At 43.0% G+C, this 25,995-nt stretch overlaps 1 protein-coding gene across 3 annotated transcripts in view; it reads right to left on the bottom strand.

Annotated features, from left to right (window-relative positions):
* amotl1 (angiomotin like 1) overlaps nt 1-25,995 on the bottom strand; it is a 131,465-nt gene that overhangs the window by 55,583 nt on the left and 49,887 nt on the right. For all 3 annotated transcript variants that reach the window (XM_067986361.1, XM_067986362.1, XM_067986364.1), the window contains exons 5-6: nt 23,187-23,331; nt 13,664-13,756 (exon numbers count right to left, since the gene is read on the bottom strand). In XM_067986361.1, the coding sequence (XP_067842462.1) occupies nt 13,664-13,756; nt 23,187-23,331 (238 nt within the window). The remainder of the gene's footprint in view (nt 1-13,663; nt 13,757-23,186; nt 23,332-25,995) is intronic.

Genomic DNA, 25,995 nt, shown 5'->3' with positions numbered 1-25,995 from the left:
CGGGTTTGCTGCACACCCATTGACCCCCTCCCCACTCACTTTAAATTTTTTTTTTATTCGTTCACGGGATGTGGGCGTCGCTGGCAAGGCCGGCATTTATTGCCCATCCCTAACTGCCCTTGAGAAGGTGGTGGTGAGCCGCCTTCTTGAACCGCTGCAGTCCGTGTGGTGACGGTTCTCCCACAGTGCTGTTAGGAAGGGAGTTCCAGGATTTTGACCCAGCGACAATGAAGGAACGGCAATATATTTCCAAGTCAGGATGGTGTGTGACTTGGAGGGGAACGTGCAGGTGGTGTTGTTCCCATGCGCCTGCTGCCCTTGTCCTTCTAGGTGGTAGAGGTCGCGGGTTTGGGAGGTGCTGTCGAAGAAGCCTTGGCGAGTTGCTGCAGTGCATCCTGCGGATGGTGCACACTGCAGCCACAGTGCACCGGTGGTGAAGGGAGTGAATGTTTAGGGTGGTGGATGGGGTGCCAATCAAGCGGGCTGCTTTATCTTGGATGGTGTCGAGCTTCTTGAGTGTTGTTGGAGCTGCACTCATCCAGGCAAGTGGAGAGTATTCCATCACACTCCTGACTTGTGCCTTGTAGATGGTGGAAAGGCTTTGGGGAGTCAGGAGGTGAGTCACTCGCCGCAGAATACCCAGCCTCTGACCTGCTCTTGTAGCCACAGTATTTATATGGCTGGTCCAGTTAAGTTTCTGGTCAATGGTGACCCCCAGGATGTTGATGGTGGGGGATTCGGCGATGGTAATGCCATTGAATGTCAAGGGGAGGTGGTTAGACTCTCTCTTGTTGGAGATGGTCATTGCCTGGCACTTATCTGGCGCGAATGTTACTTACCACTTATCAGCCCAAGCCTGGATGTTGTCCAGGTCTTGCTGCATTAAGTCGAGCCCATTAAGTCAAAAACACAAGATTCTTCAGTAGAACTAATATGAACTGCAGTAACAGAGGACATCATCAATGATACAATAAATTAATGAACCAACGTGTAACTTGATAATTTATATACAAAGGTATCACTGGATTGGAGATTACATTAATTTAGTTACACTGAACCATTCAGTTGAACTTCTCCTCCTCCAAACCTGAATGATTTGTTCGATATTCCATGCAAATATTCACAAAACTACATTGCAACTTCATGCCCTCTGATTACTTGCTATTGCCCCACTTTTCTCATTCATTACAAGCAGCTTGAGGCACTTCATACATTCCTGTAAAAATTCTTTAATTGATGAAAGGAAATCCCCCAAACCCAGATCTGAATTTGCTAACATTTCCATTCAGTCTTCTGATGCATCCTTGTTTCCATAAAGGAAACAGGTTCAGGGAGAGGCCAACAGACTGGGTAGGAAAACAGAGCTGGCAAGCTGCCAAACCAGAGCATCTTCAAACAGCAATGAATGGCATTTCTCGTGGTCCAGGTTAGAGTGTGATGGTTGAAGCTCACTATGTGTTGTGTTTATTTAAAGTATGTAAAACTCCTGGCATGGGTAATCCAGTGAGAAACTGTAGATCTTTAACCGCCAATGCAGCTGCTGTTGGCATGCCCAACATGTGCTCCATCCAAACTTAATTCAAGGGAATGTGCTAATATAGAATTGGACACACTATTTCTGCCCATTTAGTTATGGAAATGAAGCTGCTATCACACATTGCAAGATTCTCATTTTACTCCACATATTCAGGCCTAACGATAGGTTTACTGTTAGGATTCAAGAGTTCTAAATGTTTGATTAGTAAATTCCAACTCTGGCAGTTTCTTAGAAAAAAAACAAGAGGTTAGATTTAAAGAAAAATAATAATTTGACATGGTTACATCTGATTTCTTTTTTTATACTGTCTTGATTACATATGTGACATTACATCATGGTCTATGTTTGGTTCAAGGTGTAAACTGAGTCCAGGCTACAGACGATAACGTAGTGTCATAATATGTAGTTTATTTTTAATTGCTTGCAGTCAACACCGCAGCTTCCTTTCAATGTAGAGTATTTTTATGCAAAGTTTCTCCTCCTGACACCGTGTATCATGTTTCTGATCACTTGATATTGGAAAAAATCTAATAGAGAAGCAATCCACGTTGAAAAACAAAAAAAATGTTGCAGATTTTAGAAACCATTCAAAAATTAGCAAAATTTGTGAGCAGTAAACTGTCAGTGTAAAGCAACCCTTGTAGATTTTTTTTGTTTCCTAATAGTTTTGCTGTGTAAAAAGTTAACATTTTAGACAGAAACTAGTTCCCTACTTCAGTGGTATTACTGAAACTAAACAAGAATATTTATATCAGGAGTTTACTCCTCTATGGATGAAGCATATGTTATTTAATCGCTTATCAAAAAAATTCTTATTCCTCCCCATTAATGTTATAATATGATTTTAATGCATGGTTAATTTCTGATATGGATGATTATACAACTGAATCTGTAAACTGGAACGACCCAAACTGGGCCTTCAATTTGCAAAGACTTGAATTTGGGTTCAGATGTGAATGCCCCTTTAAAAATAAATGTTGCTGTGTACAGCTGAAGGCACAGCACAAAAAAGACTTATGGGGCTAGAGTTTCCTCCCCTTTACTGCCCGTTTTTAGGAAGTGCCACAGTGGGCTGGATTGGGAAATCAGCGAGGACATAGCCCTGCTGGCTCCCCAGTTGTCACCACTTCTGCAATATTCCTCCAGAAATAATGGAGGACATACAATACATCTACCCATATTTAGGCTGTTTGGGATATATAGGAACATAGAAACAGAAGTAGGCCATTCAGCCCCTCAAGCATGTTCCGTTATTCAATTAGATCATGGCTGATCTGTATCTGAACTCCATCTACCTGCCCTTGGTTCTGTAACCCTAATACCCTTTCTTAACAAAAATCTTATCAATTTTACTTTTGACATTTTTAATTGACCCAGCCACAACAGCTTTTTGGATGAAGAGAGTTCCAGATTTTCTCTACCCTTTGTGTGAAGGAGTGCTTTCTGACTTCACCCCTGAACGGTCTAGCTCTAATTTTAAGGTTATGCCCCCTTGTTCTGGACTCTCCCAACAAAGGAAATAGTTTATCTCTATCTACCCTATCAAATCCATTAATCATTTTAAACATCTCGATTAGATCACCCCTTAATCTTTTATATTCAAGGGAATACAAGCCTAGTCTATGCAACCTGTCCTCATAACTTAACCCTTTTAGCCCCGGTATCATTCTGGTGAATCTGCACTGCACCCCCTCCAAGGCCAATATATATTTCTTGAGCTGCACTGCCCAGGACTGAATGCAGTACTCCAGATGGAGGTCTCACCAGAACTCTGTACAGCTGTAACATAACTTCCACCCCTTTGTATTCCAGTCCTTTTGAGATAAAGGCCAACATTCCATTAGGTTTTAAAATTATTTTTTGTAACTGCCCACTAGCTTTTTTGGGATTTCTGTACTTGGGCCCCTAAATCTCTTTGCTCATCCATAGTTCCTAGCTTCTCACCAGTTAGAAAATACTCTGATCTATCTTTCTTAGGTCCACTTTCCCACAAGGATCTCCATCTGCCACAGTTTTGCCCACTTACTTAATCTATCAATGTCCCTTTGCAACTTTCTGCTCCCATCTACACTATTTACTGTGCCACCTAACTTAGTGTCATCAGCAAACTTAGATATACGGCTCTTTATTCCTTCATCCAAGTCATTTATAAATATAGCGAGAAGCTGCGGCCCCAGTACAGATCGCTGGGGGACACCATTAGTCACATTCTGCCAATTTGAGTACATACCCATTATCCCTATGCTCTATCTCCTACCTCCTAACCAAATCCCTGTCCAAGCCAATAGGTTGCCTCCAATTCCATGAGCTCTCATTTTTGTTAACAGTCTCTTACGTGGAATCTTGTTGAATGCCTTCTGGAAGTCCACATAAATAACACCCATAGACACTCCCTTACCTACCATGTTAGTTACCTCCTCAAAAAATTCAACTAGGTCCGTTAGACATGACTTACCCATTACAAATCCATGCTGGCTCTCTCTGATCAGCTCATATTTGTCCAAGTGCTCAGTCACTCTGTCCCTAATAACAGATTCTAGTAACTTCCCCACAACTGATGTTACACTAATAGGCCTATAATTTCCTGCTTTATCTCTCTTACCCATCTTAAATAGTGGAGTGACATTGACAATTTTCCAACCTTGGGGGACAATTCCTGAATCAAGAGAGTTTTGGAAGATCATGACTAATGTATCATCAATTTCCTCACCTATTTCTTTTATTACCTGGGGTAGAAAATCTTCGGGTCTTGAAGATTTGTCTATCTTTAATCTCATTAGTTTCTCCATCACCATTTTTTTTCTTATATTGAGTCTAGTTAGTTCCTCCCCTTGATTTATTTTTATTTTTCCTTGTATCTCAGATATTTTATCCTCATCCTGTACTGCGAAGACCGATGCAAAGCAGCTATTTGAAATCTGCCATTTCCTGATTTCCATTTACAATATCACCTGTATCTGTCATGAAGGGGCCCACATTACGCTTAGCCGCCTTCTTTCTCTTAATATATTTGTAAAAACCTTTAGTGTTGTCCTCGCTATCCCTTGCAAGCTTTTTCTCATATTCCCTTTTTGCAGCTCTTACCACTTTCTTTGTGTCCCTTTGCTGTTCTTTATATCAGTCCGTGGGATCGCTTCTGTACTTTGCCTTCGTATAAGCCCTTTTTTTTAGTTTTATACTATCTCTCACTTCCCTTGTTGCCCAAGGTTGTTTAATTACACAAGTAGAGCTCTTGCTCTTTAGAGGTATGTACAAGTCTTGTATTCTGTCAAATACTTTTTTAAACACCTTCCACTGTTCATCCATAGTTTTATCCGTTAATAGTTCTGCCCAGTCAATTGTGGTCATTTCCTGTCTCATCCCTCCAAAGTCGGACGCACCTAAATTTAAAACCTTGGTTCGTGACTCGCCCGACTCCCTCTCAAGCCTAATATCAAATTCTATCATATTATGGTCACTATTAGCTAGGTGTTCCCTTATCGTTAGATTATTGACTAATTCAGGTTCATTACTCATTACTAAATCTAAGATGGCCTGTTTTTTTTATTGGTTCAAGAGCACATTGTTCCAGAAAACTGTCCCGAATACACTCAAGAAATTTGTTGCCTTTGGGACTCGAGCTGTTCTGCTTCCCTCAGTCTATGTGAAAATTAAAGTCTCCCATTATAACTACTCTGTTCTTGCAACAAGCTTCTCTGATCCCCACATGTATGTATCCTGCTACCTTGTCACTGTAATCTGGAGGTCTATAAACAACTCCCACCAAAGTCTTGCATCCTTTTTTATTCCTCATTTTTACCCATAGCATTTCTACTGCCTGCTCACCCTTACTGATATTATTATTTTTTTTTATTCGTTCACGGGATGTGGGCGTCGCTGGCAAGGCCGGCATTTATTGCCCATCCCTATTTGCCCTTGAGAAGGTGGTGGTGAGCCGCCTTCTTGAACCGCTGCAGTCCGTGTGGTGACGGTTCTCCCACAGTGCTGTTAGGAAGGGAGTTCCAGGATTTTGACCCAGCGACAATGAAGGAACGGCGATATATTTCCAAGTCGGGATAGTGTGTGACTTGGAGGGGAACGTGCAGGTGGTGTTGTTCCCATGCGCCTGCTGCCCTTGTCCTTCTAGGTGGTAGAGGTCGCGGGTTTGGGAGGTGCTGTCGAAGAAGCCTTGGCGAGTTGCTGCAGTGCATCCTGTGGACGGTGCACACTGCAGCCACAGTGCGCTGGTGGTGAAGGGAGTGAATGTTTAGGGTGGTGGATGGGGTGCCAATCAAGCAGGCTGCTTTATCTTGGATGGTGTCGAGCTTCTTGAGTGTTGTTGGAGCTGCACTCATCCAGGCAAGTGGAGAGTATTCCATCACACTCCTGACTTGTGCCTTGTAGATGGTGGAAAGGCTTTGGGGAGTCAGGAGGTGAGTCACTCGCCGCAGAATACCCAGCCTCTGACTTGCTCTTGTAGCCAAAGTATTTATATGGCTGGTCCAGTTAAGTTTCTGGTCAATGGTGACCCCCAGGATGTTGATGGTGGGGGATTCGGCGATGGTAATGCCATTGAATGTCAAGGGGAGGTGGTTAGACTCTCTCTTGTTGGAGATGGTCATTGCCTGGCACTTATCTGGCGCGAATGTTACTTGCCACTTGTGAGCCCAAGCCTGGATGTTGTCCAGGTCTTGCTGCATGCGGGCTCGGACTGCTTCATTATCTGAGGGGTTGCGAATGGAACTGAACACTGTGCAGTCATCAGCGAACATCCCCATTTCTGACCTTATGATGGAGGGAAGGTCATTGATGAAGCAGCTGAAGATGGTTGGGCCTAGGACACTGCCCTGAGGAACTCCTGCAGCAATGCCCTGGGGCTGAGATGATTGGCCTCCAACAACCACTACCATCTTCCTTTGTGCTAGGTATGACTCCAGCCACTGGAGAGTTTTCCCCCTGATTCCCATTGACTTCAATTTTACTAGGGCTCCTTGGTGCCACACTCGGTCAAATGCTGCCTTGATGTCAAGGGCAGTCACTCTCACCTCACCTCTGGAATTCAGCTCTTTTGTCCATGTTTGGACCAAGGCTGTAATGAGGTCTGGAGCCGAGTGGTCCTGGCGGAACCCAAACTGAGCATCGGTGAGCAGGTTATTGGTGAGTAAGTGCTGCTTGATAGCACTGTCGACGACACCTTCCATCACTTTGCTGATGATTGAGAGTAGACTGATGGGGCGGTAATTGGTCGGATTGGATTTGTCCTGCTTTTTGTGGACAGGACATACCTGGGCAATTTTCCACATTGTTGGGTGGATGCCAGTGTTGTAGCTGTACTGGAACAGCTTGGCTAGAGGCGCAGCTAGTTCTGGAGCACAAGTCTTCAGCACTACAGCTGGGATGTTGTCGGGGCCCATAGCCTTTGCTGTATCCAGTGCACTCAGCCGTTTCTTGATATCACGTGGAGTGAATCGAATTGGCTGAAGACTGGCTTCCGTGATGGTGGGGATATCGGGAGGAGGCTGAGATGGATTATCCACTCGGCACTTCTGGCTGAAGATGGTTGCAAACGCTTCAGCCTTGTCTTTTGCACTCACGTGCTGGACTCCGCCATCATTGAGAATGGGGATGTTTGCAGAGCCTCCTCCTCCCGTTAGTTGTTTAATTGTCCACCACCATTCACGACTGGATGTGGCAGGACTGCAGAGCTTTGATCTGATCCGTTGGTTGTGGAATCGCTTAGCTCTGTCTATAGCATGTTGCTTCCGCTGTTTAGCATGCATGTAGTCCTGAGTTGTAGCTTCACCAGGTTGGCACCTCATTTTTTTTAGGTACGCCTGGTGCTGCTCCTGGCATGCTCTTCTACACTCCTCATTGAACCAGGGTTGATCCCCTGGCTTGTTGGTAATGGTAGAGTGAGGAATATGCCGGGCCATGAGGTTACAGATTGTGCTGGAATACAATTCTGCTGCTGCTGATGGCCCACAGCACCTCATGGATGCCCAGTTTTGAGCTGCTAGATCTGTTCTGAATCTATCCCATTTAGCATGGTGGTAGTGCCACACAACACGTTGGATGGTGTCCTCAGTGCGAAGACGGGATTTCATCTCCACGAGGACTGTGCGGTGGTCACTCTTTATAATGCTGTAATAATGACCCTTGTCAATATTGCTACTTCTCCTCCTTTTCCAATTTCCCTGCCCTTTCTAAAGACCTTATAACCTGGAATATTTATCTCCCTGTCCTGCCCGCATGCCCTGATGTTGTTTTTAACACATGTTTTAACTTATCACATTCCTTGTTTTTTAATCACTTCTGTTATATTTTGATCAGTTAGTTTGTTGTTATTTCCTATATTTTTTTCTGAACTTGAAGTATTTATATTCCTTTAATAATATTTATGACCTGGACTTCGTTCTCATCCTTTTTTTAATCTTTGGGCTATTTTTATTTTTGTCGAAGCCCTCGCCGCCCCCCCCCAAACATTATTGGCTTAAAATCCTTTCTACAACTTTTCTACATATGAGAGTAGTGGTGAACGGTTGCTTTTCGGACTGTAGGGAGGTGTACAGTGATGTTCCCCAGGGGTTGGTGCTGGGACCACTGTTTTTCTTGATATATATTAATGAATTGAATTTGGACAATTTCAAAATTTTCAGATGACACAAAACTTGGAAGGGTAGTAAACAATGAGGAGGATAGTGATAGACTTCAAGAAGATATAGACAGGCTGGTGGCATGGGCGGACACGTGGCAGATGAAATTTAATGCAGAAAATTGGACGGTCTGCATCTGGGCAGGACTGGAACCAATGTCCTAGGGGGAGTGTTTGCTAGTGCTGTTGGGGAGGGTTTAAACTAATGTGGCAGGGGGATGGGAACCGATGCAGGAAGTCAGTGGGAAGTAAAGTGGTGACAGAAACAAAAGGCAGTAAAGGGAGAGTGTACAAAACATGACCATCTGAGAAAGCAGGGCAAAGACCAAGGGAAGTCTAGATTAAACTGCATTTATTTCAATGCAAGAAGTCTGATGGGCAAGGCAGATGAACTCAGGGCATGGATGGGTACATGGGACTGGGATGTTATAGCTATTACTGAAACATGGCTAAGGGAGGGGCAGGACTGGCAGCTCAATGTTCCAGGGTACAGATGCTATAGGAAAGATAGAGCAGGAGGTAAGAGAGGAGGGGGAGTTGCGTTCTTGATTAGGGAGAACATCACGGCAGTAGTGAGAGGGGATATATCCGAGGGTTCGCCCACTGAGTCTATATGGGTAGAACTGAAAAATAAGAAGGGAGAGATCACTTTGATAGGATTGTACTACAGACCCCCAAATAGTCAACGGGAAATTGAGGAGCAAATATGTAAGGAGATTACAGACACTGCAAGAAAAATAGGGTGGTAATAGTAGGGGACTTTAACTTTCCCAACATTGACTGGGACAGCCATAGCATTAGGGGCTTGGATGGAGAGAAATTTGTTGAGTGTATTCAGGAGGAATTTCTCATTCAGTGTGTGGATGGCCCGACTAGAGAGGGGGCAAAACTTGACCTCCTCTTGGGAAATAAGGAAGGGCAGGTGACAGAAGTTTTAGTGAGGGATCACTTTGGGACCAGTGATCATAATTCCATTAGTTTTAAGATAGCAATGGAGAATGATAGATCTGGCCCAAAAGTTAAAATTCTAAATTGGGGAAAGGCCAATTTTGATGGTATTAGACAGGAACTTTCAGAAGTTGATTGGGAGAGTCTGTTGGCAGGCAAAGGGACGTCTGGTAAGTGGGAGGCTTTCAAAAGTGTGTTAACCAGGGTTCAGGGTAAGCACATTCCTTATAAAGTGAAGGGCAAGGCTGGTAGAAGTAGGGAACCTTGGATGACTCGGGAGATTGTGGCCCTAGTCAAAAAGAAGAAGGAGGCATATGACATGCATAGACAGCTGGGATCAAGTGGATCCCTTGAAGAGTATAGAGATTGCCGGAGTAGAGTTAAGAGAGAAATCAGGAGGGCAAAAAGGGGACATGAGATTGCTTTGGCAGATAAGGCAAAGGAGAATCCAAAGAGCTTCTACAAATACATAAAGGGCAAAAGAGTAACTAGGGAGAGAGTAGGGCCTCTTAAGGATCAACAAGGTCATCTATGTGCGGAACCACAAGAGATGGGTGAGATCCTAAATGAATATTTCACATCGGTATTTACGGTTGAGAAAGGCATGGATGTTAGGGAACTTGGGGAAATAAATATTGATGTCTTGAGGAGTTTACATATTAGAGAGAGGGAGGTTCTGGAAGTCTTAACGCGCATCAAGGTAGATAAATCTCCAGGATATGATGAAATGTATCCCAGGACGTTATGGCAGGAAATTACGGGTCCCCTAGCAGAGATATTTGAATCATCGACAGCTACAGGTGAGGTGCCTGAAGATTGGAGGGTAGCAAATGTTGTGCCTTTGTTTAAGAAGGGCGGCAGGGAAAAGCCTGGGAACTACAGACCGGTGAGCCTGACATCTGTAGTGGGTAAGTTGTTAGAGGGTATTCTGAGAGACAGGATCTACAGGCATTTGGAGAGGCAGGGACTGATTAGGAACAGTCAGCATGGTTTTGTGAGAGGAAAATCATGTCTCACGAATTTGATTGAGTTTTTTGAAGGGGTAACCAAGAAGATAGATGAGGGCTGTGCAGTAGACGTGGTCTACATGGACTTTAGCAAAGCCTTTGACAAGGTACCGCATGGTAGGTTGTTACATAAGGTTAAATCTCACGGGATCCAAGGTGAGGTAGCCAATTGGATACAAAATTGGATTGACGACAGAAGACAGAGGGTGGTTGTAGAGGCCTGTGACCAGCGGTGTGCCTCAGGGATCGGTTCTGGGTCCGATGTTATTTGTTATTTATATTAATGATTTGGATGAGAATTTAGGAGGCATGGTTAGTAAGTTTGCAGATGACACCAAGATTGGTGGCATTGTGGACAGTGAAGAAGGTTATCTAGGATTGCAACGGGATCTTGATAAATTGGGCCAGTGGGCCGATGAATGGCAGATGGAGTTTAATTTAGATAAATGTGAGGTGATGCATTTTGGTAGATCAAATCGGGCCAGGACCTACTCCGTTAATGGTAGGGCGTTGGGAAGAGTTATAGAACAAAGAGATCTAGGAGTACAGGTTCATAGCTCCTTGAAAGTGGAGTCACAGGTGGATAGGGTGGTGAAGGCGGCATTCAGCATGCTTGGTTTCATTGGTCAGAACATTGAATACAGGAGTTGGGATGTCCTGTTGAAGTTGTACAAGACATTAGTAAGGCCACACTTGGAATACTGTGTACAGTTCTGGTCACCCTATTATAGAAAGGATATTATTAAACTAGAAAGAGTGCAGAAAAGATTTGCTAGGATGCTACCAGGACTTGATGGTTTGACTTATAGGGAGAGGTTGGATAGGCTGAGACTTTTTTCCCTGGAGAGTAGGAGGTTTAGAGTTGATCTTATAGAAGTCTATAAAATAATGAGGGGCATAGATAAGGTAGATAGTCAAAATCTTTTCCCAAAGGTAGGGGAGTCTATAACAAGGGGGCATAGATTTAAGGTGAGAGGGGAGAGATACAAAAGGGGCAATTTTCACTCAAAGGGTGGTGAGTGTCTGGAACGAGCTGCCAGAGGCAGTAGTAGAGGCGGGTACAATTTTGTCTTTTAAAAAGCATTTGGACAGTTACATGGATAAGATGGGTATAGAGGGATATGGGCCAAGAGCAGGCAATTGGGACTGGCTTAGTGGTATAAACTGGGCGACATGGACATGTTGGGCCGAAGGGCCTGTTTCCATGTTGTAAACTTCTATGATTCTATTCTATAAAAATGCGAAGTGATACATTTTAGTAGGAAGAATGAGGAGAGGTAATATAAACTAGAGGGCACAACTCTAAAAGAGGTACAGGAACAGAGAGATCTGGGGGTATATGTGCACAAATCATTGAAGGTGGCAGGGATGGTTGAGAAAGCGGTTAAAAAAAGCATACCACACCCTGGGCTTTATAAATAAGAGGCATAGAGTACTATAGTATGGAAGTCATGATGAACCTTTATAAAACACTGGTTCGGCCAAAACTGGTGTATTGTGTCCAGTTCTGGGCACTGCACTTCAGGAAAGATGTGAAGGCCTTAGAGAGGGTGCAGAAGAGATTTACTAGAATGATTCCAGGGATGAGGGACTTTAGTTACATGGTTAGACTGGAGAAGCTGGGGTTATTCTCCTTGGAACAGAGACGGTTACGAGGAGATTTGATAGAGGTATTCAAAACCATGAAGGGTCTAGACAGAGTAGATAGAGAGAAACTCTTCCCATTGGCCGAAGGGTCAAGGAGCAGAGGACATAGATTTACGATGACTGGAAGAAGAACCAAAGGTGACATGAGGAAAAACTTTTTTACACAGCGAGTGGTTAGGATCTGGAATGCACTGCCTGAAGGAATGAGGAAGGCAGATTCAATCATGGCCTTCAAAAGGGAACTGGATAAGTACTTGAAAGTAAAAAATTTGCAGGACTACGGGGATAGGACAGGGGAGTGGGACTAGCTGGATCGGTCTTGCATAGAGCCGGCACGGACTCGATGGGCCGAATGGCCTCCTTCCATGCTGTAACCTTTCTATGATTCTATGCTGTCGTGAAAGGTGCTATACAATTGCATTTTTTCTTCTTTCTTTTTTTCCTACATTCTTCCTTTGTTGGTAGAGAGAATAAAGAATTAGAAGTTTTGAGGAATACAATTAATACAATATGATTAGCATTTCTTACGAACCAGGGTTTAAAATGGCTATCAGTCACTGTTGAACATTTTTAAAAGATCAAATTACTATCTCTTTGATGTAATTTCATTACAAAATTTCCATCATATTTTATAAAAGAAAACACTGCAGCTGGTCACATTCATATGAGACCCAGAAGGGTACAGCCCTAAAAAGGAAGTAAGGGACACGCATTCTCTGAAAAGCCTCAAATGAGCTGATATAAAAACCCTCCTTACAGAGGAACAGAATACAATAAAACAAGTTTCCTGGTCAGGATCAAATAAGAGATTATATATATATATATATATATATATATATATATATGTAGCTTTATTACTTTTATCCTCCTACAGGAGCTGGTTGGAGATAGACTGACTCTTCTACTTGAAAAGGAATGAAGCCCTAGTCTATGGACATCTGTCAATACCACATTGGGATTGGTGTATACAGGTTTCTTTTCATGATGCCAATTCCAAGCAGTCCCCTAAATAGAATATCCTGCTCTCAAGCGAGACACTGTCTAATATTTTAGTTGAGAACTGAAAATACATGCTGTTGGGCTGGGTGATGTACAGTCCTGGGACTGGATGTGTCGATGCATGTTTTCCCTGGAGGCTCCAAAATTCCACAGACTATCTCTGGTGTCTTGGTTTGTTGTTTAATTCTTTGGTCCTAAATATCTAGGCTGAAAGACGTTGTGCTTCCATTCAAATCATGTGCACCAGATAACTGTCTAGTCAGCTAACCACATTACTCTGCAGGCGTCTCGTAAACTCGATACACTACCTCATGCAGACTGCAAAAACTGGCGTTGCATTAGGATTGTTTGTGCCGCCCGGATTGATGTGAGTTAAATGACTTGGCAGCCTGCAGGGACTAGAGAGAAATTAGACAGATTATTAAAATAAATTCAAAGGAACGTGGCTCCATTCCAACCAGAAAGTAAAAAAAGACATTCAGATATAAAAGGCCTGAAATGAGAAGAAAAGTGCGGTGAGAACAAGAAAAATAGAAGGAATTTGAATCTGACAGAGGGCAGAAAAAAATACTTTTGGAATTGTGCTGATTGAATTTTAATTTTAAGTTTTTACTTTTTGTTCAGGGAGTAAAACAAACAGCTCGGGTTGATGATCTTTCTCCATTTGACCCTGATATGTTGTTATAAATGGAGAGGAAAATATTTAGAATTATAATTTGCATTTCCAATTCACCTTTCAAAAAAAAGGGAAAATATCACACCTTGTCCATAATTTCTGCACAGTGAAAGCAAATTTTCACCATTTGTAAATTTCATTTTTTATTGTAAAATGCATAGTAACATCCTTTATATATCTCAAAGCTTGCTCTAGGAATTGTGATCTGCAGTACTCACACTGTGTTGTATAATTGCCCTCTGTTGTCATGTTATCTTCAGTACCATCGTACTCCCTGCTGGCCAGCTGCCTGTTGGCAGTCTCCAAGCGATCTGCATAGAAATAGGAAATTCTTTTTGTTCAAATGTGTTAAAATACCATTTATGCCAAGATGTTGCATAATAAGCTGACCTAGGTAAACTAAGTTTATTCTGTTTTACCTAGCGATTCTACCTGCATTAAATTTCTCAATAGTCCTGTCACAGAGATTGTGATAGGTGCTTTCAGAACTCCCCTTCAAATAAAATCCTAGTGACTAATGGTTTTCAGGCCAGCCTCAAATTTCAGATGACCACTTCTCATTAAAGTTTTACCCAGAGATCTGGACTCTTATTTCCACCCCTAGATATAGTTGTAGATTAGTGGAATGTATAGCAGTATCTGCTGGCCACTCAAAGGAAAGAAAGACTTGCATTTCTATAGCGTCTTTCATGGCCTCAGGATGTCTCAAAGTGCTTTACAGCCAATTAAGTACTTTTGAAGTGTCACTATTGTAATGTTGGAAACGTGGCAGCCAATTTGCGCACAGCAAGCTCCCACAAACACCAATGAGGTAATGACTGGATAATCTGTTTATGGTGGTACTGATTGAGGGATAACTGTTGGCCAGGATACCAGGAGAACTCCCCTGCTCTTCTTCGAAAAGTGGCATGGAATCTTTTATGTCCATCTGAAAGGGCAGACGGGGCCACGGTTTATCATCTCATCCAAAAGATGGCAGCTCTAACAGTGCAGCACTCCCTCAGTACTGCACTGAAGTGTCAGCCTAGATTATGTGCTTAAGTCTATGGAGTGGGGCTTGAACCCACAACCTTCAGATTCAGAGGTGAGAGTGCAACCACTAAGCCAAGACAGATGAATTCCTGGAAGATGACTATCAATATAAAATTAACTTCTCAGACTGCAGGAAACGTTCCCCCTGACAGCCTAATACAAAGCAAATACAGCAATATTATTTTTATTATTATTATTCGTTCACGAGATGTGGGCGTCGCTGGCGAGGCCAGCATTTATTGCCCATCTCTAATTACCCTTGAGAAGGTGGTGGTGAGCCGCCTTCTTGAACCGCTGCAGTCCATGTGGTGAAGGTTCTCCCACAGTGCTAACAGTTCCAGGATTTTGACCCAGTGACGATGAAGGAACAGTGATATATTTCCAAATCGGGATGGTGTGTGACTTGGAGGGGAACATGCAGGTGGTGTTGTTCCCATGTGCCTGCTGCTCTTGTCCTTCTAGGTGGTAGAGGTCGCAGGTTTGGGAGGTGCTGTCGAAGAAGCCTTGGCGAGTTGCTGCAGTGCATCCTGTGGATGGTACACACTGCAGCCACTGTGCGCCGGTGGTGAAGGGAGTGAATGTTTAGGTTGGTGGATAGGGTGCCAATCAATCGGGCTGCCTTGTCCTGGATGGTGTCGAGCTTCTTGAGTGTTGTTGGAGCTGCACTCATCCAGGCAAGTGGAGAGTATTCCATCACACTCCTGACTTGTGCCTTGTAGATGGTGGAAAGGCTTTGGGGAGTCAGGAGGTGAGTCACTCGCTGCAGAATATCCAGCCTCTGACCTGCTCTTGTAGCCACCAGTATTTATATGGCTGGTCCAGTTAAGTTTCTGGTCAATGGTGACCCCCAGGATGTTGGTGGTGGGGGATTCGGCGATGGTGATGCCATTGAATGTCAAGGGGAGGTGGTTAGACTCTCTCTTGTTGGAGATGGTCATTGCCTGGCACTTGTCTGGCGCGAATGTTACTTGCCACTCATGAGCCCAAGCCTGGATGTTGTCCAGGTCTTGCTGCATGCGGGCTCGGACTGCTTCATTATTTGAGGGGTTGCGAATGGAACTGAACATCCCCATTTCTGACCTTATGATGGAGGTAAGGTCATTGATGAAACAGCTGAAGATGGTTGGGCCTAGGACACTGCCCTGAGGAACTCCTGCTCATGTTCTGGGGCTGAGATGATTGGCCTCCAACAACCGCTACCATCTTCCTTTGTGCTAGGTATGACTCCAGCCACTGGAGAGTTTGCCCCATGATTCCCATTGACTTCAATTTTACCAAGGCTCCTTGGTGCCACACTCTGTCAAACGCTGCCTTGATGTCAAGGGCAGTCACTCTCACCTCACCTCCGGAATTCAGCTCTATTGTCCATGTTTGGACCAAGGCTGTAATGAAGTCTGGAGCCGAGTGGTCCTGGCGGAACCCAAACTGAGCATCGGTGAGCAGGTTATTGGTGAGTAAGTGCCGCTTGATAGCACTGTCGACGACACCTTCCATCACTTTGGTATCTAATCTGTCATATCCCCTGGATTGGCAGACACACCTGGGTACCCACTAGGATTAAATAAAGTTGAATTTTGCGACTAAAATCTATATCCAAAGTCATGTTGCCTGTTTCAATAGTGAAGTACGTGCTGAGTAAAAGGGTAACCACTCGCTCATATTTGATAACGTAAGTGAGAGCGTATTCCAGTGTCAACAGCTGTATGTTGCAAAGCCCAAATTAAATTATATATCTGGCATAGCTGAAGGGTTGGCCATAAGCTGTGTTTGCGATGGAGAATATGACAGCAGGACAGGTTGTCTAGGTGGTGGAGATGCTATCATCTGGCTTCCAGTTTCTCACAAAGTAAAATGGGACAGATTTTTCTCTGTGCTGCAACGGCAGTGGATCTTTTGCTTCCTCCTCGTCTGTGCTCCCATACTCAGTTGATTTATGGAGATCAGGGTTATTTAAATAATTAGAGTGGTACCAGGGCTATTTATGGCACCACTAGGACATCCATCTCAGAGGGAGGAGAGCGAAATTGCCACCTTGTTGCTTGGCTGGCAATACTGGCTGAAGATCTCAAAGAATTTTTTCACTCTGTGATCAACGACCTTAGTCAAAGCAGCCCTTTAAAATAAGGCTGAGAGAATTTCAGGGTCAGAATGCTCATGCAGCTGCACAGGGATTGCAGCTTACAGTAAATCCAGGAATTAAATAATGTGTAGTTCCAGTAGGCTCCTAATGGAATACAACAGCTAGCCAAGTAGCACCAAGGAGAAACATGAGGCTAATTTAAGAATCCAGACATCACATGCTGGCACCAAGGGGAAGTATAGTGGTAAAGCAATAGGCACACATAGTATGGGTTTTCATAAAATTTACAGTAAAGAAGAAAAAACTTGCATTTATATAAAGCCTTTCATGGCCTCAGGACACCCCAAAGAGCTTAACAGCCAATGAAGTGCTTTTGAAGTGTAGCCACTGTTGTAACGCAGGGAACATAGGGTAGCACTAAAGTGTGTGCAGATATTGTTCTTGGCAAGGTCTTGAAGTTGCTTTGCTCAGGTGGCATGAATGGGAGCAGTGTCCATCAATATGAGATTGCTAGATCTTGAGAACAATGAATCTGTGAGATGATAGTGGCATTTTTATGGTGCGAAAGGGCAAGATGTAGACAGGACATTGCTCATCCTCTGCTTCCTCCTCCAAGAAACAGAGATGAAGAATAATCCTATAAAACTGATAGGCATGGCTTATGCCCACCATGCCCTCACAGTGTAATCGACTGGGTGAATGTAAAACTTTTATATTCACAAGAAACCTTAAGAACCACACCCACACCTCTTTCCTGCCGTATTACTGTGTATTCTGTCAATGCCTGACGCAAGGTGTGAGTGTTAAAGGAGAAGTGATTAAAGCTAACCTGCACCTGAAAACAATATCGCCATGGTATGGATGCAGACACCTAGGTGAAAACACATGTAGTTTCCAATAAGATTCCATTTTTTTTCTCCTTGTAAAGAAAATAGCAGCAAAAAAAGGCTACTGGAGAAAAGCACAGCCACTATCGGAACATTAAGTGCACACAAGGAGGAAGCACAGCAACCATTAGGGAGACACAAAGGAGAGGCAATGTGAGATGGCGAAGTAGGATGCTAGTTACTAAGAACAGGTTGGTGAAGGCAGGTGAAATGGTACTGTATATTGGGTTGTTGCAACTTCCAGACATTCAAAGTTTATAGCTGGCCCACTATTGAGCATGCAACATCTTCAAAGTGACAAGCAAGAGTCAACCCTTCTAAAAGTAATTTCCTTTCTTTACCCAACAAGGGGAATCTCATGAACAAGATGTGCATTCAGAAGAGAAGAGAAGTCTAGCACATCAAGCTCAACAACTCCTGCCCCAGCCTCATAAACTCTGTCATGGCATGTTATATATTCCAGCACCAGCCCAGAAACACCCACCTGAGAGGATATAGTTAACAAGTCAGAGGGAATATCACCAGTTGAAGCACCAAGCACTAGTGAGCAGGAGGAGTTGGAGTGGAAGAGGGCGAGCGAACTGTTGCTCCATGGAGGGTGGAGAAATGACTGACCTTGGCTGAGGAGTCGCGGGACTCAGGTTCCAGAAGACAAGTCTTCAATAGAATCATGATGCGAGAGCATCTATCTCATGTGCAGGCAGTGAAGACTGTTTCCAAGCATCTGGCAGAGATGGTGAATAAGTTGGAGGATTCCACCTGCAACTGTGACACTTTGCAGGAAATATGCCAGGTTTGCAGAACACCCTGGAGAGTATAACAATCCATGAGATATCTGTGGCAACAAGGTACCAGGAGGAAATTCTAGTGGCTTCCAGAGTGGCAGCTACGACTGCTTCAACAGATGCCTTGCGAACAACCTTAACAGGACTATTCCACAGTGAGTCAGAACTTAATTGGGACTTTTGGTCCATTTTCATGCCTACCATTAAACCCACTGAGCACATTCCCATTGCCAGTGGGCTGCAAGGTACAGTATTAGATGTCTCTCGCTCTCAGGATATTGACAATGAGGCTACATTCTTCCAGCCCCCTCTAATGCTAACACATGAGGGAGCTTCAGGCCTGGATCTTGCACCCTTATAATGAGGAAAAAAGGAGTCAGAAGTGGGCCCTTCAAAGCCATCAGCACCATTGAGATGAGTCCTTCAGTCATCAATAGCTCCAACGGAAGTGTCCCAGCCACCCATCTCTTAACCTTGTCTCTCAGTGAGCACCGTGTAGAAGTAAAATATTAGGGGCTTGAGTTAGCCAGTTAGTAGGCACAAGGGATAGACGCAGTGATAAAAGTAGTTAAAGTTTATATTAAGTATGAAGTAAAATGGAAAATTGTTTGGAACAATGAGTGAAACCTCTTCTCCCTTCTGTGCAACCTGCTTATGACCTGGTGATGGAGGGCCATTACCTCTTCCTCTTCTTCATCTTCCTCCACTTCTGGAAGGAGTAAGCATAGGGAAGTTAAGCAACATGCTACAAAAATTCATGAGACTCTTGTCAGGCTGTATTGTAGGGCAACAGCAGATTTGTCCAGACATCTGAAACAAGACTTCAGTATTCTAATGGACTGCTCGATTACAATTTGGGTTGCTCCACGGGCCTCATTATATCTGTTGTCCCCTTCGGAGTCCACATGCGTTATAACAATGAGTGCTGGGATATCATTGATCAACAATCAATCACTCTGAAACATTGTCTGGCCTCATCAAGACCAGTACGATGAATGAATCATGACAGCTCCCTGAGTAGTGGGCACTGATATGTAATATCAAGTGATCTGCATCACACACTAGCTGCATGTGTATTGCTTTTAAAGCTCCTCTGATTAAAGAAATTGAGGGGTTTTCAAGGCCACATGTATGCAGTCAATAGCACCCTGCACCTGTGGGAACCCAGTTAGTCTGTAAAATTGGACGGCTCAATCTCTTTGTTTTGCAGTTTCTATAGAGAAACTTATAAATTGAGAAGGCCACCGGAAAAGAGCATCAGTAACCTTTGTTGTGCAGTGGTAAGCTGCTGCTTGACTAATGTGGCACGTCACTGTTGTGGTCACTTTTACAGCCATATGTAATTCCGTGTTCCTTGTGGATGCGGGCTGCATCTTTGGCTAGCAACTAGCATAATTCCCCATAGTCTCCCGGGAGGAGCACAGCCTTTGATTACAATGATGGACGGAGAAATTTAGTATACCGGACATCAGTATACCCTTGAAGTGGGTATCTATGGATGGGATTCAAATGTCTTCGGTAAAGCCTCACTCTCTTACTTCTTCTCTACTTTTCTCTTCCACATACTGAATCATCTTCCTCTGCGAAACAAATAAACAGCAGTATTCTCATAGGAAAACCTGACTTCAGACCCAATTACTGAAGTCTGAAAATCACAGTCCTACCAGTGTCAGAGAGCTGTTAGTGAGAAGAGAGTTTCAAACAAATATGGCCTCCATTCAACCGTTCTGCTTCTGGAACACCGTTCTGGTCTTCTTAACGCCACTTATGTAGTGGCCTTGTTTCCTGAGGGCAGTGTAGAGCAAAATGTCAGGGATACAACAGCCACGCCCATCCACCACTGTTTACATGCAATGGATGGGCCAGGGCAGGTAGCACAGCTGACTGGCAAGTTCCCAGGAGAAAAATGATGGTCACCATTTTTAGGAACAAGGTTGCGGTGGAATGCTTCACTGCCCCATTTCCTTTAAATTACCGCCACAAACCCCCTCCCGCAAATGGACAATCTCTACAAACAAAATCAGTCACCAGAAGTGTGATCTTTTACAGAAAGTTCCAGGTATGGATTGCCTAATGAAAAATTCCACCAAATAATGTCACAGTCTAAATGGGGGAACATGACTGAGCTTCAGCTTGTCACATCTATAATGCAGCAGTCCAACAATGAAAAAAGAAAAACAAAATGGAAGAAATATTTTGCTTAATGGGAAAAAACTTTAAAACTAAATATTAGGGGGTATATTTTGATTTGTGTGTAAAGTTAAAGAAAATTCTTTCACTAAATGTTCATTATAAACTGCCACAGTTTAGTAAAATAACTAATTTTGCACATAGAGCAAAATATGCCCCATGTAGCATTTTAATAGTTCATCAATAATGTGAAAATATTTAAGTTATTCATTTAGCTTTAGTTTGATGATTCAGATTAAATTTAGGTTTAAATTTAACACTCTTACATGAGTTTCAAAATATAGGTTTGTGCTGGTGAAAAACTAAAGGAAGGTAAAATCTTTAAATGCATCTGATAGGTTCCTCCTTATAGGTTTGACCCTAAGGGGTGATTCTCTGATCTGGTGGTCCCAGCAGGGAGTGGTACTCGCAGGGAGTACATCAGGAAATTCTCACCTGCAATTTCCCGGGATGCGCTCATTAGAGCGCGGCCCCGAATGGGAGTGTCAGATCACAGAATCACCCTTTATATCTATACCTCAATTGGGTATCAACAATTTGAAGGTGTCAAGGACTAACTTAGGACAGATGCCAGGAAGTATTTTGTTACACAGAGGGTGGTCAACAGCTGGAATGAGTTGCCAGGAATGGTGTTTTAAGGCCTGGGCACAGAATTCATAGAAAACAGCTAGATGTTATAATAGGAAGGTATGTGGGATGTTATTCTGGGAACAGGATATCAAACAGGCCAAAGACCTTCTCCATCCAAATGTCAACCAATAACATGTTAAATAATTACTTTGCGTCAGTATTTATAGTAGAGGATGAGGATAGCATGCCACACCCCAAGGAAACTAATTTTGAATCAGGGACAAGGAGTCACCATAATTAACATAAGCAAATTAACAGTAATGAAGAAAATAACGGCACTAAAGAGTGACAAATCCTCAGGATTGGTGGTTTCCATCCCAGGATTTTAAAGGAAGTAGGTGAGAACATTGCAGAAGCCCTAACTATAATCTTCCAATGTTCTCTCAAATCAGGAACTGTTCCTATAGATTGGAAAATTGCACAAGTCACTCCATTATTTAAGAAAGGTGAGAAAGGAAAACCAGGGAATTATAGACCAGTTAGCCTGACTATTGTCGGGAAGTTAATAGACTCTATAATTAAGGATAAGTGACTGAACACCTTGAAAATTTTCAGGTGATCAGAGAGAGCCAGCATGGATTTGTAAAGGGTAGGTCATGCCTGACTAACCTGTTTGAATTTTTTGAAGAGGTGACTAAAGTATTGGACAGGGGAATGTCTATGAATATTGTTTATATGGACTTCCAGATGGCATTCAATAAAGTCTCTCATAAGAGACTATTAGCTAAAGTTGAAGTTCATGGATTTGAGGGCAAATTATTGACCTGGTTAGGAAATTGGCTGAGCGACAGGAGACAGAGAGTAAGGATAATGGGCAGGTACTCAGATTGACAGGATATGACTAGTGGTGTCCCACAGGGATCTGTGTTGGGGCCCCAAGTATTCACACTATTTATTAACAACTTAGATGCCAATGACACAATGATAGGCAGCATTGTAAGCAGTGTAGGTGGAAGCATAAAATTATAGAGAGATATTAATAGATTAAGTGAATGGACAAAACTGTGGCAAATGGATTTCAATGTAGGCAGTGTGAGGTCATCCACTTTGGACCTAAAAAGGATACATCAGAGTACTTTCTAAATGGTGAAAAGCTTGAAACAATGGAGGTCCAAAGAGACTTAGGGGTCTACGTACATAGATCATTAACATGTCATGGACAGGTACAGAAAATATCAAAAAGGCTAAAGGAATGCTGGCCTTTATATCTAGAGACTAGAATACGAGGGGGTAGAAGTTACGCTACAGCCCTGGTTAGACCACACCTGGAGTACTGTGTTCAGTTCTGGGCATCTTAGGAAGGTACATTGGCCTTCGAGGAGGTGCAGCGCAGATTTACTACATTGACACCTGAACTCCAAGGGTTAATTTAGGAGGAGAGATTACACAAACTAGGGTTGTATTCCCTGGAAGTTAGAAGATTAAGGGGTAATTTGATTGACGTTTTCAAGATATTAAGGGGAATTGACAGGGTAGGTAGAGAGAAACTATTTCCGCTGATTGGGGAGTCTAGGACTAGGGGACATAGCCTAAAAATTAGAGCTAGGACTTTCAGGGGTGAAGTTAGCAAACATTTCTACACACACAGGGTGGTAGAAATTTGGAACTCTCTTCCATAAATGGCAGTTGATGCTAGCTCAATTGTTAATTTTAATTGTGAGATTGATAGATTTTTGTTAACCAAAGGTATTAAGGGATATGAGGCTAAGGCGGGTATATGTAGTTAGGTCACAGAAAAGCCATGATCTCATTGAATGGCGGAACAGGCTCAAGGGGCTAAATGGCCTACGTTCAAACTGATCTTGTAACTTTGTAAATTTGCAAACCGGCTAATATATGGAAAATTTCAAATTAGAACAAGGTTGCGAATGGTCTTTTCAAAATATGTACGTGGGTGTTGGTGGAGAAGCTATGAACCAAACACTAAACTTACCTAAATGTTGGGAAGTTCAAAAACAATAGGAATTAACTAAACAGTGGCTAGATATTCTAAGCTAAAATTATATTTGGCAAAAATAATAAAGGAATCAGCTGAGCATTATCTCAGAATTAAAATTAATTTGTTTTGGGGCATGCTTCTGGGATAAGCAGACACTTGAGACAGACTCACTTGACTTGAAATTTTCTTTTTAAATACCTCTAAGGTCCCTGTTGAAGTCATGTAGTCTTCGTAATTCCCCTTCCAGTTTATTCCTCATGGCTTTATCCAGAGTCTCTCGTTTGGTGGTGGACTTTACCAAGTTCTCATAGGCTTCTGAGATCCGCTGGATTTCCATTTCAAACTGTAAAAGAATACAAAATAGTGGAGCAATTGTTAGTTATTGTGTGCATTCATATACATTTACTTAATAGGGCTATTCAGAGAAGAAAGCACATGATTTGCTTGTTTCTTAAACTATGTACATGTGACTCCATTAATGTGGCTGGATATCAAAACAAACTCCTTTGAAGCTCATGCAGACATATCCACTAAATTAGATAAATGCAGTTACAAAACTTGATTTTAAGTGGAATAAAGGGGAAAGTTTGTTTTCATACCAGACGATAGCAGGGTAATGAAAGGAAGGCCACGCATTCCTGCATCCACATGGATTTTAATGGGAAGTTTTAATTGAACAGTTGGCTTCCAGACACTCAATTATTGTCCACTATAAAAGTAATAACTTAAAATCTTTACGTTGTCCTGCTGGAGTGAGGAACGGGCAGCAGAGTAAAGTAACAGTGTATAACAGCCTAATCTGACACTGTAGAAAGGAGAGTCGGTACTGGTGCAATAATCAAAAGTGAGATTGTACTTTTTACAATCGTAATTTTATTTTCCAAAAATGATCCTTGTAAAGATTACAGTGAATTTGCACTTACACTGAAACCTTTAAACGTGCACATTACAGTTTACCTACAGAACTCCACTGGCACTTTCCACACAGTAAAAACCAGTAGGATCTTTGCACATGTAGGTTGTTTATAAACATGTAAGTCCCAGTCTTTCCTAGAACAGATATGCGCACAGCAGCACTTAATAAGTCAGGAACAAATTCAGCTAGTAAGCATTTGATTATACCTGAAGAGGCCAATAATTGTCAAAAATCATACATATTCTATGGGTTGGGGAAGGATACGAGTGGGCGAGCGAGTGGGGGCAATATGCACTACAGGCAGCTCTGGAGGGTTGGTGCTGTTCGGGAATGACTTCGGCCAGGTACAACAGGCCAGAAACAACTCTCCCATATCTTCTCCGATATGCTTTTCCCTCCCCAACTCCAACCTGGTATATATCACCTCACCCCCAACCCCCTCACCCCACCACCTCTTCCCCCCCAGCCCCTTCCCACCCCCTCAACCTCACTCCACCCCACAACCCCACTCTCACCACACCCCCCCCCCCACCCCCATGGAGCCTATAAAAATCTTTCCTTGGGTATGGATGGGAGCGTACACGTTGTCTCAGGAGTTTTTGCACATGAAGATATTGGCCCCTCATGAATTTTCCCCATTGCGCTCTGAATTCAATGAGAACAGTCAACGGGAAAGTTCACATCCTCCCAACTTCATCAGCTAAGCATAATGTAGACTATAATTTGGTATGCTCCACCAGGTATTGGTGTTATCATTCTAGGAGCATAGGAACAGGAGTAGGCCATTCAGCCCCTCGTGCCTGCTCCGCCATTTGATAAGATCATGGCTGATCTGTGATCTAACTCCATATACCTGCCTTTGGCCCATATCCCTTAATACCTTTGGTTGCCAAAAAGCTATCTATCTCACATTTAAATTTAGCAATTGAGCTAGTATCAATTGCCATTTGCGGAAGAGAGTTCCAAACTTCTACAACCCTTTGTGTGTAGAAATGTTTTCTAATCTCGCTCCTGAAAGGTCTGGCTCTAATTTTTAGACTGTGCCCCCTACTCATAGAATCCCCAACCAGCGGAAATAGTTTCTCTCTATCCACCCTATCTGTTCCCCTTAATATCTTATAAACTTCGATCAGATCACCCCTTAACCTTCGAAACTCCAGAGAATACAACCCCAATTTGTGTAATCTCTCCTCGTAACTTAACCCTTGAAGTCCGGGTATCATTCTAGTAAACCTAAGCTGCACTCCCTCCAAAGCCAATATGTCCTTCCGAAGGTGCGGTGCCCAGAACTGCTCACAGTACTCCAGGTGCGGTCTAACCAGGGTTTTTTATAGCTGCAGCATAACTTCTGCCCCCTTGTACTCTAGTCCTCTAGATATGAAGGCCAGCATTCCATTAGCCTTCTTGATTATTTTCTGCACCTGTTCATGACACTTCAATGATCTATGTACCTGAACCCCTAAGTCCCTTTGGACATCCACTGTTTTTAACTTTTTACCATTTAGAAAGTACCCTGTTCTATCCTTTTTTGATCCAAAGTGGATGACCTCACATTTGTCTACATTGAATTCCATTTGCCACAGTTTTGCCCATTCACCTAATCTATCAATATCACTTTGTAATTTTATGTTTTCATCTACACTGCTTACAATGCCACCAATCTTCCTCCTTCACGTCACAAGAGTCAAAGATCTCACGGGCTCCACTTGGCTCTTGTAATCATTGTAGGGGGATGGGTAGAATACCACCAAACCAAGCTCATGTTTCACTGAAGACACCAGAAGCCTCGCTATTTCCTATAAAAATCCTTTCAGCCCACTAATGACTACCGGTGCCAATTAACCCAACAGTGCATGTTTTCAGTCAAGTACCAGAGAAACTGTGTCTGGGTTGTTTACTATGAATCATGTTTGCTAAGTTGAGGCACTAAAACAAGGTAAAAGGCATACGATTGGACAGAAAACAGATTTCATTGCTATTTTCAGCGCAGAATTGTATCAAAATAATGATACTGTTGACATGGGCTTTCATTTATAATACCCCTTCTAGAGAGATTACTTTATAAATTGCTTTGTCTATGCATCTGAGTTT

This window comes from Heptranchias perlo, chromosome 6 (genome assembly GCF_035084215.1).
Source record: "Heptranchias perlo isolate sHepPer1 chromosome 6, sHepPer1.hap1, whole genome shotgun sequence".
In the NCBI taxonomy this organism is placed as follows: Eukaryota; Metazoa; Chordata; class Chondrichthyes; order Hexanchiformes; family Hexanchidae; genus Heptranchias; species Heptranchias perlo.
Note: the sequence above shows the minus strand (reverse complement) of the source record. Positions and strands in the feature narration are given on the sequence as shown.